The sequence below is a fragment of the Mycena indigotica genome (genome assembly GCF_014461135.1).
Source record: "Mycena indigotica strain 171206Taipei chromosome Unknown Mind.scaff0002, whole genome shotgun sequence".
Lineage (NCBI taxonomy): Eukaryota > Fungi > Basidiomycota > Agaricomycetes > Agaricales > Mycenaceae > Mycena > Mycena indigotica.
This window is the reverse complement of record NW_023503001.1, coordinates 1402131-1417252: the sequence shown is the minus strand read 5'-3', so window position 1 is coordinate 1417252 and position 15122 is coordinate 1402131. Positions and strand designations below refer to the sequence as shown.

Genomic DNA, 15122 nt, shown 5'->3' with positions numbered 1-15122 from the left:
GAGCAAATTCTAACACTTGACACAGAAGTAACTCTTGTTGCACTCTTTCCAAAATATATCTTATGACTCTGAATGTGTTAAGGATGCCACCCAACCCCAATAATGTTGAGCGCGGAGGGAGTCCAGGACGAGACGGCTGCGTGGAGCAGTCAATGCCATGTATATAGTGTAGCCATGATACATACCTGCGTCGGAGCGGTCAATGCCAAAGGGCAGTGACCGTCACGACACAGGACTTATCCTACTCGGTGTGACAGTACGTGAAGTATTGCTCTCAACAAATAAATGGGTTGCTCACAAATTCTTACTGCCTGTTATGGCAAATAATTTCCATTTTGGATCAGTCCTTTATTTGATGTAAAGGGGAGGGAGGGAATCTTACTTGTTATATATATTACCATACCCAATAAATTGTATGCCCGAAGGCCAAGTCTTAATATTATGTCCATCACAGAAATTTTCTATCATTGAATATTCAAGATATTCAAGATAATGATATAATGGGTGATAGATCATAGTGGTTTAAATAGTTGAAATCTGTCTTGTAGTAAATGAGAGTTAAATGGACAAGACCTATAAGCTCCCATCAAACCTTAGATAGCCATGCATATCTCAATAGAAGGCATATAGGGTAAATTTCCTTTTTTTAGTTAATTGGTTTCTGTAGATCTACAAGAAAGAGTTGGATTCAATATGAACCATGCTATATATACTTTGCTCTCCCACACATGCTATTACAAAGGCACAAGTCTTAAGAATATATCCAGACTTTGGAATCATCAACTTAAGGTAACAATCTGTTATAATAAGATAATAACTTACTAAAATTCATATTAACACTAGACATTGCAGACTGCCAGGCAATATATTCCTAAGACAGATTAATCTCCAGGTATAAAATGGGAGTATATAAATATTTCAACCATCAAATGTCTCATCATCATCAATAGGGAATAAATTAATGTAAACTTTTTATTTCTCTCTTATTATAATATTATATTTTTATAATATTATTTTAAATTATATTATTGATATATATTCTGTGACTGAAGACCATACCATAATGTTACTTATATTATTATTGTTAACCATTTCTGATTTTGGGTAATAATCTCGACAGTGATACTAGATAGAAATACTTTAAAAGATATCTGGGTACCAGTCTCTAACTACTGCAAGTGCCTGGACCCAAAGGGATATAATGTCACTGTCTTCAGCACTCCCTGTAAGTGGCCTTGCCTGTTCTGACAGAATGGCCAGTTGTTCTTGAGTCAGAGTTCCAATGGGAGGTTCAACTGCCACATGACTCAAATCAGCAGGTGGCCCCATATGACCAAGCCATGATGTAGAGTTCTCCGTAGTGGGATTGTTGTGTTGCTGGGATGCAAGGACATCTTCATCCCGTAGACCCTGCCAATCAATTCCACCTGTGTAGCCCAATACCCACTGTGTACTATCTAGTCCACCCCAGCGGGGTGTCGCAGATAAGCCATGCTGCTCTCAGCATTGCCATAGAACTGAATAAACCTTGGAAAGGGAACTGAATAAATCTGAGCAGTTCTTAGGTTTTCACCATTTTTCGCACCAAGTCCACATGACTGGCTATTATCACCTCACTCATAGTATGAATAATGTTCAATAGTGATTATATACCCAAGTATAGGAGTCAGTTCTGTGTAATCATGGACTACTCAAAAAGGAAATTGTATACCAGGTCCTAATAGTAAGTGAAATTCAGACACCTGTGCAGCCCAGATCAGCTCCATATATACTGTTAGGTTACAAGGATGACACAGTTCCCAAAAAGGAAATTTTCACAGTCTAACAGTGGAATCATAAGAGAGTGTCACACTTTGTCACAAAATCAAAGTTGTGTATTGTAACTATATAAACACCTTTCATTAAGTAACCTATAGTGGTGGCTCAATAAATGTGTTAGCACTGACCCATCACGAGCTCATATTTAACTGATGGGCTCCTATCTCAATAGTTGCTCGACCTAAATACACGAATCAAGTGCTAGCAGGAAGGGTATCAAAGGCAAGTATTGATTATGAAGTATTTTGATCATAATCATGTGATATGATTACTATATTGATCATTCGGTAATAAAAAAGGGAATATCTAGTACTTTAACAATGTAAGGTGACAGACTTGTAAGTTTAGCTACTCTAACAAAACCCCCTGGTGTATACCCTCCTCACTCCCAGTGACTATGGCACTGATAATACAATACATTCACACATCAGTAGAATTTGATCTCCATCACCTCTGAAAGATGGGCACAGATCTCCAGCTAGCCTTGGTGGATACAGTTGAAATAGAGTTCATTTGAAAGGTATACTATCCTAGTATCCTTGAGTCACATCGGTTATATTTTTCGTCACCATTGCCCTGATCTATTTACTGCCAAGCATGCCTGAATACTAAATTAAGCAGTATTTTGGTGATATCCTAAGACTACATGCATGGAATCTCATGATCTAAGTTGATATGATATCATAGGATAGCCTAGCACAACCTTACTCATTTTCCACCATGGGACAAATGCTGGGGCCAGTCAATTAATAGAGACCTTAGGTGCTATATAACCCAGGATAGAGATATGCTAGAGGGGTACAGGCACCAGTTTCTAGAGGGTGGACCATACTCCTACTAGTGAATAGACTCAGATTTCCCAGACTTGCAGAGGTCATGCTATGATGAACTCATCATTATTGGGATAGATAACACTGATAATGGTACTGTGAGAGATCCAGAATAGCTATGAGGCTGATTCAAGTGCTGGATAGGTTCATTTGAAGGTCTAGACCATCTTATATCCAAGTCTTGCATCATACTTGAAATTAATTTCTGACCAGTTGTAATAGGACACTCTCTTTTGCTCTATGGGTACCTACCCTCTCTTCAGCTACCTTCTGTAATACATGCCAGAACCATGATGGATTATAGTATGGGGTCCTACTAGACATCCAAATATCCTCATACATGCATCTCAATGTCCAGTACTCAGTCTATAGACCCTACCATTCATGTAAACCAGTTCTGCACTCAACTCATCTTGGGATATTCACCCCAATTCATCCTCCAAGAATATATAGAGATCAATCAGAGTATGGAGGTAGATGTATACACCTCATTTGCCAAGTTTCACATATTTGATCTATAATCAACTGGCAGATCATAGCTGTATTGCCAATATGATATGCAGTACTATTCATCATTATAATAGGGAATAACAAGATTTCGTATGTATATAATGTGGTGTGGGAGATTTAATCTTATAGGGGGACCCCTCCGTATGCTTCCTACTCTTATTGTGTTGGGGATCCCACACTTCTGAGTGAGTTATTGGGATATTAGTGTGATAAGATATATGTCATATATAGAGGTAGATATGACACCTAAAATTATGGAAAGCTCCCATATCTATGATGGACATCCATTATAACATAGCACAACTTAGATTATGCTTATCCATGGATTTCCCAGTGAGATATCAAGTGATCATTGAGTTTAATCAAATTTGAAATATAACAACTACCAAAGAGTGGTATAATATCATAGTCTCAACATATATAAGCATGATCACATCAGAGCATATCAATACTACGTTATTACCTACCTACCAGTACAAAAATCAACTCACTTGATGCAGGATTGGTGGAGATATTGCAGTGTCAATGTAGGTGATGAATCATTATAGCATAATATAGCTATGCAAATAACATTTTATTGTCCTGGATATTGATCTTATCATTTACGTACCCTTGGTAGTGCTTTAATCTCCTATATCAGTTATCCACTTGCTGATATATTACTCAGGTGTAGATCAGCTAATAATTGGCCAATTCTAGTAATACAATTATTCAGTTGCGAGTATAGGTCACTTAATGAAAGTTGTTTGTATAGCCAAAATACACAACTTTGATTTTGTGATGATCTGTGACATTCTCTGATGATTATACAGTCAAATAGTGAAAATTTCCTTTTGGGGAAATTTGTCACACATTATGACACACATATAACCCAGGTGCTGAGTTCAACCCAAGTCTCTAGAGGGTGTGAATTATTCATTACTATTCATTATTATTCATATCAGAATACACTTATATGATAGCTATACATATACTAATAAGCTAAACTATATACAATGCTACTAGGAAATACCCAGTCTATTCAACATTATTCATACTATGAGTGAGGTGATAATAGCCAGTCATGTGGACTTGGTGCGAAAAATGGTGAAAACCTAAGAACTGCTCAGATTTATTCAGTTCCCTTTCCAAGGTTTATTCAGTTCTATGGCAATGCTGAGAGCAGCATGGCTTATCTGCGACACCCCGCTGGGGTGGACTAGATAGTACACAGTGGATATTAGGCTACATAGGTGATCAATTCCATACACCTCTAACTCCTCTTCAGAGAGCCCTTCCTCCTCGGGCGGTAACTCGTCGCCACGCACACCACAGATGAGCATGTCAAAGCCAAACATGTCAATAGGGGATCGGTTCGGGCCATTGCGGATCTGAATTCGGTGCTCGTTCCATGACTCGGCGAAGAAAGCGAGCTGAGAGTTGATAGTGGCAAGGAAGAGGAAATGTAAGAGCCAGATGTGGCCAACATTGTTGATGTTGAGGCCATAGTGAAGTTCAAGGGAGGTGAAGTGGTCAGCCCAAGTCGCCCCAACTTGTGCGGTGACATCGACCCAAAGTCGCTCGATTCGAATATTATGAACGCTTCTATGTGAAATGGATTATATCAGAAATAACTTCAAAGATTGGTTCGAAAAACTTGCCTGCCCCAGATATAGGACCCGCGCCAAAGTCCACGATGACTTTCCATCCATGCAGCCACATACAGATTCTCGGTGCCATGATCTCCTCGTAGTCGCGAGGGTACACCGTATATCTCAGCAGCAGTCAAGAAAAGTGCAAGAACCGTATTGGCGGAGTTGTTATCACTCGCACGGAGTCCGGTGATGAGACGGGAGTAGCCATCGATGAAGCCATGGATGACAATTCCCCAGCGTATAAGACCTATTTGAAGATATCCTTCAATCGGGGGGCCCGCAGCAAGTGTAAAACGCCTACCGTGTTGTCCATCATGATGCCAGAGCGAGTTCGGGCCAAGTACCCGATACTCCCGGCGGCGGATGCGAATTCGCTCAAAGATTCGGCGCACAGGATCAATTCGAAGAAGCGCCTGGCGAATGCGCTCATGCGGAACTTGATGCCCTAGACGCCGCAGCATTCCGTGAAGCATTCGAACGCCAGCACGTCGGTAGTGAGAGCGTAGACGTAAAATCATTTCGTCCAACTCGTCATCTGTCATCGTAGAGACCGGGCCTGTGAATGAACTTGCACGGGGGGCTTGTGCTGCCAGATTCTCAATCATGTCGGGAGTGGCGTTCATTGGGATATCGGGCTCGAGGATTTCATCAGTGTCGCCTGGCTGATTCGAGTCAGCAACAGAACCAGCGAATGGATCGGCTTGTGGTTGAACGATTCCCAGCTCCAGAAGGGCAGTACGGACGGTTGGACGACTGACCCCAAGAAACCGAGCAATGCCTGACGTCGAGCGCTGGGTATATGCCCAGCGAAGGAAATCCGGGTCAATGTGAATCCTTGGGCGACCCGGCCGCTCGGAGCCCATAGTTTGCACGATTGTCGGATAGCCATAGTGAGATTCATCAACGGCGCGTTGATATTGAAGACGAATGTCCAGTAGCATATCGGCCAGATTAGCATCGATAAGTGCGAACTCGTCTTGCGGAAGAACAGTTGAATGCTAGTGTCATCAGCACCTTGCCATCCTTGACATAATATCGTCTACGCACCTCACGTACAATTGACGTAAACTCATTCAGATCATCTCCCAGCCGCGCAATCACAATTGCATCCGCATGAGCTCCGCTCGTTACCTCCCGGACCATGGATTCAAATCGGTGATAGTGACTTCGGATTGCATCGCGCAATGCATCCTCGGAGAGTACTGCAGGAGAGTTGTTGTCCATGATGGCAGACGATAAGATGTGTCGGAAGACCCTCGTGGTTAGTCACATCACATCACGTCACATCGTGCGTGTCGACGTGGCAACTACGGCACAGGATGTCGCTCGCAGAAGGTCAGAATCTGGCTTCCCTGTCACTTGACTGACTGGTGACTGTTCTTCTTTAGCCCCTTGTATCAGTTGTGAAGTCTCCGTGGACTCCAACGGAACTTGCACATCGGAGGTCTTTCTTGGCATCCGCGTCTGCGCTCCAATTCAGGTACTTGGATACCCTGGGAAGCTAGCACTCCCCGATCTCTTTGATCTGCTCCGAGGCCACCTCTTGACGTGCGAGTCCTCACTTGGAATCTTGGTCTCCCAGTTACTAGAAACGCGTGTAGCAGAAGCTGCCGCGCAAGTATCTGTCTCCACAGCACAGACCTGGACATTTTCCGAGGAGTTTCACCTAGGTTACCTCCCTCTGGAGGGTCGGGTCCCGTTCATCCATGCTGTGCAAAAACACTGCCGACGATCCGGCCTACTTCCGATCAGTGCCGAATTCCTCCAACCGACCACACTTTTTTCTTCGTTTCAAAGTCAACACTATTCAACGGTCTGAGGACATAACCACACTCTTTCACCCATTGCCCAATGTCCCACTCCCCAATCCATTCCTTCCAACAAATAGCATTGACTGGGACATCTTCTCACGCTTCTCCAGTCCATCGAACAGACCCGACTCATCTCTCCCTCCATCACCCTCACCTCTTACCCCTCTGCTCGAGGGAGGGCCGAGCATTTCCTTCCGGCGTTCGCTGATTGATCAGCATGCTCAGACAAAACTCCAGGACAAATATGCGGACATTGCTTGTCTGGCACAATATACAACTGCAAGCAATCGCACCGGCATCATCGCAACAGCAACAATGTTCTTTGCAATGCGGGAAATTGTAGAAGCTCTAGGGCTCGATCCTGAAGACGCAGATTCCACTCAGCATCTTGGCCTTTGTACCGAACCCGAACTAGCGCCTAGTGCCATCTCGACATGGGAAGTCCTGAACGAGTTTGGTTGGCGTTCCCACCAGACTTTCACGAACAAGTTGCGGTTCTATTGTCAGGCTCAGCGCATTTCACAATCAACATGGAGGGCAGATGAGCCGCAAAGTATGTGGCTGTTGTCTTTGAATACATAAATTCCAACACAACGATCATCAGATACTATGGCCTATACTCTATTCACTCAGATAAGATCACTCTGGTCAGCCAACGGCCCTCTTCATCCGGATCATCGATTCAGCCAGCGCAAACAATTTAGAGGCCACCAGAATAATTTCAAACTAGCAGCCAAAGTTTCGGAAAATTCTCTGAAGAAGTATGCATCACAAATTTTGAGATGCTGCACCTGAAGTACTTGAATTGGCAAATACATTCACTATAGTGAGCCATTTTAATCTGCCTTACTGTATATACTTGTTCTTTCCTAGATACTGTAGGCATTTGCCATATCACTTTAGTACATTTTCCATTTTTGGCAACTGTGGATATATAATTAAGGACTAAAACTCAGTCCTGTAGGTTACCTACATATATTCAATTTCTCACACAGTTCAAGAATGGATCCATGAACTGTTATTGGTCTACTTTTGCCCTTTGACTTGTCATTCCCAAAAAGGAAATTATTATCGGTGGTGCTGGCAACCTCCCCGTATATCGGGGGTAGCCAATATGAGTTCTGTTTCATAACTTGCATCTGTTAGAAACACCTGAGCTTCATAGATAAGCTTAGGAGTCCATGCAGTCCAAATGAAGCCCTGCATCATTCAATATGGTCAATGGTTTATAATTATGCCAAGGTTAAAAAGTAAGTACTTGAAGGAGCCTTGACAATTGTAGCCTATGAGAAAGGAAAGACAAGCACACAAGAGTATATTAAAACTTCTAAACTACAGTATGTCCACCGATGGCATTGATGAACTGCAAGAATAGCCAGTTGTCGATGGCTTCCTCGAGCGTATGCGGCGCAATTGGATTACCTTCGCCATCCAAAGTGGGGTACGGATTGGCACAAAGCTTGACAAGGAAGCCATATGGGATGTAAGCGGACCGGAAGCAGGCGCGGAAAAGGATATTGCCGGAGTCGTAGTGGAACTGAGTGTTCCGAACACAAGCCATGTAGATTGGCTCGGTCGGGAGAACAAAACTTATCTTGATCTGACCTAATTCGTTGCGCGAGGGGAGATGCGGACTACCTGTGATAGCCCAGGCCGCAATTCTGCTGCGGAACGCCAGATCGTCGGCTTGGTCGAACTGAATCTGCGAGTCGAGAGTTGCCCGAATCGCTTCAAAGTCGGCCTAGAAGCTGAAAGGAATAAGCATGGCTTAAATAATATTCAATACTACCATACCTCAAGCACCGAGAACCCGTTGGAGCACAGACTGTTGAGCCCGCTATACCAAGCCACAGACTCAGGGCCATCTGGACTCTGGTCTCCAACTATCCCGCGAAGGACCATCTCTGACAGGAGAGCCTCGTGTTGCGGCTCAGTGCGCTGATTGAAGAGAGCAAGCTGTTGTCGGCAGTCAGCCGGGATCTACATCGCAGGGGACCTGCTTACCTGAACGTCGCTGTGGAAGGAGAAGAAGTGCGATCCAGACGCTGAGAGGCTGCCCGCGTGACCCGCATCCTTCACCCGGTCGATGTCCGCTGCGAGTTCGGGATGGAGTTGCTGAACAAAGGAGCGCGTAAAGCAGCGCATGTCGAATCGACAGACAGGAAGGAGTATAATGCCGGGAATTAGTGGTGTTGGCGCCATTTGGTGGACGAGCATCAGAGCAGTAACACAACCAAAAGCCCCCATCGATGCCTTGCGTGCTGCGCTGACAGCGCCAGGGTTATGAATGAAAGAACTTGTGGCAATACTGCAGTAATTGTCGGCCCGAGGCAGGAGGAATGCGCCAGCATGCTTCTCCGTGAAGAATTGGAAGGCAGCGAATACAACTTCGCGTTCGACTCCGATTCCATCGGCCACTGGCATTTTGTCTCCAGTGATTGGGTCGACTTTTATCCTGAAGATGTCCGGTTCAGCACAAAATCAACCAAGAAGAAGAAAGCTAACCGGCGAAAAATCCTGTCCGAGCTTAGCACGAGATCGTAGAGGCCATCAGAGAAGCACTCCTCCGCAATATGGATGAGAGATTGGGCCATCTCCGCGTTGGTTTCGCCCTCGATAAGAAGCTCGGCGGGGAGATTGCCCTCCGATGCAGCTTTGAACGTTGCTGCCGCAAGATCGGGCGCGAAATGGATGCTGCGCATGGCTGGCGTCCCCGCGGGGGGTTCATAGTCCGTGAAGACAGCGCCGTGACCACGGATTCGGAAAGAGATGACCGCGCTCTGCATGGTAGGTAAGCATCCATTCAAAAGAAATAGATATCAAAATGAACTTACTGGGGTGGGCGAGTTAACAGTGTTGGCAACCGGAACGGGACCGATGCTCCCAGCCGCAGACGGACCTGCAGCATTGCTGGCTGCAGCAGACTCAGAAGCCTATACTGCATGAGCAAGACGAGGGAACGTGGTATGCTCCCTTACCGTGGTCCTTCGGGAGCGAGGGGTTGGAGTAGGCGTCATCAGATCATCTTCGTCTCGCTGAAAGGCAGAGTCAGTGCGATCTCGCTCGAACGCAAGCAGCGCACCATCAGTATATCATCAATCTCGAACTCATCGTCCGTCTCGCCGCCCGAGTCACACTCTCCCGGACCCTCCCAGTCATCGGCAACACCAAGGCTGGTCTCGGAACAAAACAGCGCATGTTGGAGTGCGGGAATACAAGCACTATGACGACGTTTGGGACCATTGTCGATGCTGGCGATGCACGAAGCGTTGCTATTGGCGATGACTAGCAAAAACATATGAGTGAAAATACAAAAGAAAGATGGATGTGCATACCCCAGAAGATGTGAAGCCGGTTATCACGCAGACAAATGCCGTGCTTCGCAAATTCACTTGCCCGGTTCGGTCAACATGACGTTGACCGAAAGGGAAGTGTCGGCGGTCACGCGCCCCAGCATGACCGAGCCATCGGCCCGAGCAGTCCCCTTGTTGAGCAGACGAAGGTGTTGAAGGGAGGGGAGACGGTTGCGTAGGTATCGGGTGATTTCTGTGGACGAGGCTCCTAGCTTCCAGCGGCCGGCACCAGTCTCGAGCCAGTGAATGAGCTCGGGCATCAGCTCTCCGAGTGTCGCATCTTGGGACACGACATTCTCGAGAATGAGCCCATAGGTGCTGCCGAAGTCCAAAAAATCGGCCCACAAGGTCTGCGGCACAGCGAGATTGGCCGCGGACTAGAAGACTTTGCTTAGTGAAGCTGTATTAAAGAAAAAAGGACATACCGTGGGCGTGAAGACAACATGGCGGATAGCTACATCCGTGTTGGATAGCGTGATCTCACTATGGCGCCGAACGGACAAGACGGCCGCCAGCTGCGGGTTAGCAGTCGTGCCAGGTGCGTGTTTTGCCGCGCCACGTCGACCGCGACGAACGGGCAGTTGGCTTGAAGCCGAAACCGGAGCGTGTGCCACCATGGCCACGCGACGACGGCCATTGGCGCTGCTGATGGCGTCGCTGTCCGGGACCGCGCGAGAGAAGCGAGGATGCGCGGCATTGGCGCTCGCGCTGGGGCCAACGAGGGAGTTGAAGCCAAAGCCGGCGAAGGATGTACCGGCCAACGCATTTGGGTGACCTAGAGATGATGCCGGGAGTGAGGAGCGAGCATAGCGCGTTGAGACCGGTGGGGCAGCAGAGGCAGACAGCGGTGCCAAAGATGAGTTGGGTGCAGGCAGAGCCGGAGATGCATTTGCGATCGGCGCCTGAAGATTTTGAGTAAGAGCCTGCAGGGTGTGCAAGATGGCGGATAGATCGGACTGCGTAGGCAGGCCAATGGTTAGCTAAAGAATAAGGCGAGACAACGAGACGCACCGGATTTGGGTTTGCCATAATGGAAAAACAGCGGTTGGGGTTGGTTCTTCAGTCAGAAGGCAAAGATTTGGGTACCAGCGACGACGTCCCACTCCCAGTACTTAAGCGTCCATGGCTGGCTCGCCAATGGACCGTTGAAGGAGCCTTGGCGCGCGTCGACGTGGCAGTCTGATGTGAGTGTGGCGACGTGAGTATGATCCGAAGACCGGCCTTTCCATTTTTGGGTCTTGATCCGATAAGCGATACTCAGACCACCACCATTCCCAAGCTATCATGCGCGCAGCACGATCACAACAGGCACACTCACGCTCTGAAACCACGGTAACATTGACATGCTATGACAGAATTCAACCAGCCGCTCAACCTGACACCAAAACCACAGCGGCAAAGTTCAAACATGTCAATTGAACACAAGGACAATTATGGACACCACAGGTGCGGAGTAAATAATTGTTTGTGATAAATGGCCTCATAAGATTTACATGGGCCAGATTAACGGGGTCCATGCACGATCCCAGAGTGCTCCCCGAAGCCAATGTGGTGGGAGCTGAAGCAGAAGTTGTCGATGGTGGACAGCTAGGAAGCGAGTTTGTCGAAGGAGCGCGAGTGGGAATGGTGGATGGTTCAGAGACCTGTTGCAAGTTAATTAGCGTGTAGAACTTGAAACAGGCAGGACTGCCACGCACCTCTTCAATGTTATTGTCGTCCGGGTCCATGGCGGAATGCCCATGAGTGTCGACTTCCATCTCCGTTGAAGGCTCGGCATCCACATCCATTGCGACTGTTTCCTGCCCACCCGATTTATGCTGCTGTTTCTCGGGCTTCCGCATCATGAACGCGAAGGCGTTATTGAATGTTTTCATCTTCTTCTTCTTGGCCATTGTCTGGATAGCCAGTTGCGCCTGTCGTTGCTTCGTTCGTAAAGCTTTGCTGCTGTATTTTATCGGCCGTGTCTGACCCAGCGCATTAATCCGCGTCTTCTCTTCATCTTTGAGAGCCCGATCTAGAGCCGCTTGCTGAGCATTTTCGAGGAATGCCCGGAATGTCGCCAAGATTTCCTCCGTTGCATCCTCATCTCCCACTGGTGAGCTCCCGAGAACCTCGATGTCGGAGTCGTTGTCTCATCTGAGCTCGTGACCGCATCATCCACGAATGGGAACTCTGGTCCAAGCTCGACCTCCCACATGTTGTTTTCTGTCAGAAGTGCATCTGAGAAGCAAAGAGATGTCAGTCTTGCCGCTCGTTCTCAATTGACATGGCACACGCACCTGGAATCCCGTTGGCAGATGTGCGAGAGGCGGTGTGATGAGCAGCTGCACCGTTGGCACGGCTGGCGCGTGCCCGTTTGGTGTTCTTGCCCATGTGCGACGCGTTTTCGGCGGTGGGAAAGTATGTGACATGTGTTACTTCCGCTGATCCGGCGTCACGTGGGGCTTCGGACCGGGTGTCCCGGCGCCATCATTTGGGGTGATGAGCCGAGAGAATACCTTAAGCTACACCCCAGTACGGACCTAACAAATGTGGAGGGGTAGTCTAAGATCCTTTTCCACATATTTACTTGTTGAATATAGCCCCGCCCTCCCGCCCACCACTGGCGCATCAATCTGATCCAATCAGCTTAGTCAACGTGCGGGGTTCCCACGGCCCCTACCTTACCATAGAAATAGCTACTGCCACTACTATGAGTATGCTTTCTTGAGTCCATAACTAACCCTATCATGCATGCACTATATGTAGTAGTAGTTCATGAGATGTGGCATATCATAGTATCTCCCCTGAAGGTGTCCACTAACTTCTGTATCTAGGTGTCCACTAACTTCCTAGGTACAGAAGTTAGTGGACGCCCAGTCTATATTAATCAGTAGGTATGAGTTATGTACTCCACTAGATATCTTGTATATTAGGGTGCTGTGAGTAATGGTGGTTTCGAAACGGTTTCAAAACCGGTTTCGAAACACGTGTTAGTTTTGAAATCAATGGCCAGCCGACCCGGTTTCGAAACCGACACGTGATCCTCCGGGCGGCCCGGGCCCGACCGCCGGGGTCTGATCCCCCCCAAAATATCACCTGCGATCACCTACCGAAGGCCAAGCAGGTGAGTTCCCGCGGCAGTGGAGCCGTCTCGGCCACCAACTGGCCTTGGCCCATGGCATACTCCTCAGGATTATCATACCCGGGCCCGTCCCCAGCTGCCGGCTGTCAGCAGACCCCCGGCCGGCCGGTTTCGAAACTGTTTCGAAACGGGGGGTGTTTCGAAACCGGTTTCGAAACCGGTGTGAGTAATGCTTTTTGCATTACTCACAGCACCCTATTGTATATCATATACAGGATGGTATATGATTGTGTACTGCCCCCACTGTATCATAGTGGCCTAACTTGGCTAGTGTGTCCTCTAACTTTAGTACCTAGTGTCCACTAAAGGGTACGGAAGTTAGTGGATACTCAACTCAGTATATTAATTGGTATGTACATGGGTACACTACCAGATATCTTAAATATCATGTACAAGATGGTATATGTGTCAGGGGAACCCCCGCTTCGGCCTCCTTCGGACCCTCCGAACGCATCCGAGGCGCATCCGACCGGCGCCCCCTCGGACGCTCCGACCCACCCCGACCATCGTCCACGGCCTCCTTCGCCCGCACAATCACCGATCCGTCAAGACCCTCCCAACGATCACCTTGGGACAGAGCCTGCGGACGCCGCTCAGGCCTTCTGCGCTCTACGTCGGCAGTTACGGACGACCAGTATATAGTTGGCGCCCTAGCAGGCGGACCCTTAGAGTTTCTTCTCTTTGGATCCTCCCCTGCTAGGTCGGTCCCTCCGTGTATTTCCCGTAGCTCTTATTCACGCTTTGGATCCTCCCCTGCTAGGCTTTCGTCGGAGTCTCCAGGGTTGCCCTTACAGCAGAAGAAACTCTCTACGGGATTAACCGGTCAAGATTGCCAGGTTTGGCGCTGATTCAGGCTCGGAGTACGAGTCCGTACCCCCCTCGTCACCGCCCCTGCCACTTGACCCCTCCTCCTCTGCTCTTGTCGTCTTTACGCCCGCTATGTCCACCGGAGCTGCTCCGGACGCTGACGCGCGCATGGACGCACTTGAGGCGAAACTAGACAACCTCACCAATATCCTCACCCACCTTGCTTCCCAGGCTTCCGCTGCCGCACCACCTTCGGCAGCTCCCGAACCGCCTGGCATCTCCGAATGCCCCGACGCGGATGCGTTATTTGGTGATATTACTGTCGCCTCAAAACTGGTCTTACGACCAAACCCTCCGTTTGCGTTTAACGGGGATCGCAAACGCGGCCGCCGCGCCTTCCTATACGCGGTCAAGACTTACGCCGGCTTGCCCCGGAGGCCTTCGTGGTCAACGGAGAGCCGAGCGAAGAAAAGGCCCGTCCGCTACACCATGTCCTATATGGCGGAGGGACCTGCTCAGCAATGGGCAGAGCGTCATGGGAGCAAAAACCCCTTCCCCTTCCCTCGGTGGAGCCAGTTCCTCTCCGAGTTTCGCCTTCGGTTCGTTGAGGAGAACGAACAGGACCTCGCGCTCGCTAAGTTGGAAAGCGCGGGTTATCACATGGGAACGGGGATGTCTACGGATACACCGACGACTTCGAGGACTTGATGGACCTCGCTGGCTTCAAGACGCGTTGGTTAAGGTAACCAAGTACCGCCACGGACTTGACCCCCTGATCAACAACGGCATCACGTCTTCGAACGACCCCCAGACCTCCGTGACTATCTGGGCTGGCGCACTCGGGCTTTCCGACAATATGAAGCCCTGGTGCGAGCGAAGCTCATTAAGGGAACGGCTACCCCTGGACCGCTTCGGGAGCTCCGGCGCGGCGCCTTCCCCATCACTCGTTCGGCAACTCCGTTCCCCATCCGCCCGGTGGCCGCACCTGCGCCACCCGCGGCCCGCGCCCCCGTCCCGGTACCTCCGGCTCCCGTCCCTATGGAGTTGGATCGTACTAGGGCTCGGGCGCCCCTCGTCGAGCCTGCTTCAGATGCGGCGACCCCAATCACTTGGCTCGGGACTGTCCGCTCCCCGCCGATGTTCGCCATATGGACATCCTCGACGAGGTGATCCAGCAACTTGGCGATGAGATGCTGGGAGAGCTACTTGCGCGGTTGTCCGACACCGCGGCCTTA

The 15122-nt window shown here is 48.8% G+C and overlaps 3 protein-coding genes across 3 annotated transcripts; 1 reads left to right on the top strand and 2 right to left on the bottom strand.

The window, feature by feature from the left end:
* Positions 1 to 4273: 4273 nt before the first annotated feature.
* MIND_00191700 (uncharacterized protein) lies at positions 4274 to 6016 on the bottom strand (the record flags this gene model as incomplete). Its single annotated transcript, XM_037358825.1, has 4 exons — positions 4274 to 4742; positions 4862 to 5039; positions 5094 to 5790; positions 5840 to 6016. The coding sequence occupies 4 exons, from the start codon at positions 6014 to 6016 to the stop codon at positions 4274 to 4276; spliced, it is 1521 nt and encodes a 506-aa protein (XP_037223920.1).
* Positions 6017 to 6498: 482 nt separating this feature from the next.
* On the top strand, positions 6499 to 7398 carry MIND_00191600 (uncharacterized protein; the record flags this gene model as incomplete). The annotated part of the gene is made up of 2 exons (XM_037358824.1): positions 6499 to 7156; positions 7208 to 7398. 2 exons carry the CDS (start codon positions 6499 to 6501, stop codon positions 7396 to 7398), a joined length of 849 nt encoding a protein of 282 aa, XP_037223919.1.
* Positions 7399 to 7930: 532 nt separating this feature from the next.
* MIND_00191500 (uncharacterized protein) lies at positions 7931 to 9901 on the bottom strand (the record flags this gene model as incomplete). The annotated part of the gene is made up of 7 exons (XM_037358823.1): positions 7931 to 8344; positions 8398 to 8559; positions 8608 to 9058; positions 9109 to 9383; positions 9438 to 9536; positions 9582 to 9638; positions 9686 to 9901. 7 exons carry the CDS (start codon positions 9899 to 9901, stop codon positions 7931 to 7933), a joined length of 1674 nt encoding a protein of 557 aa, XP_037223918.1.
* Between the last annotated feature and the right edge of the window lie 5221 nt (positions 9902 to 15122).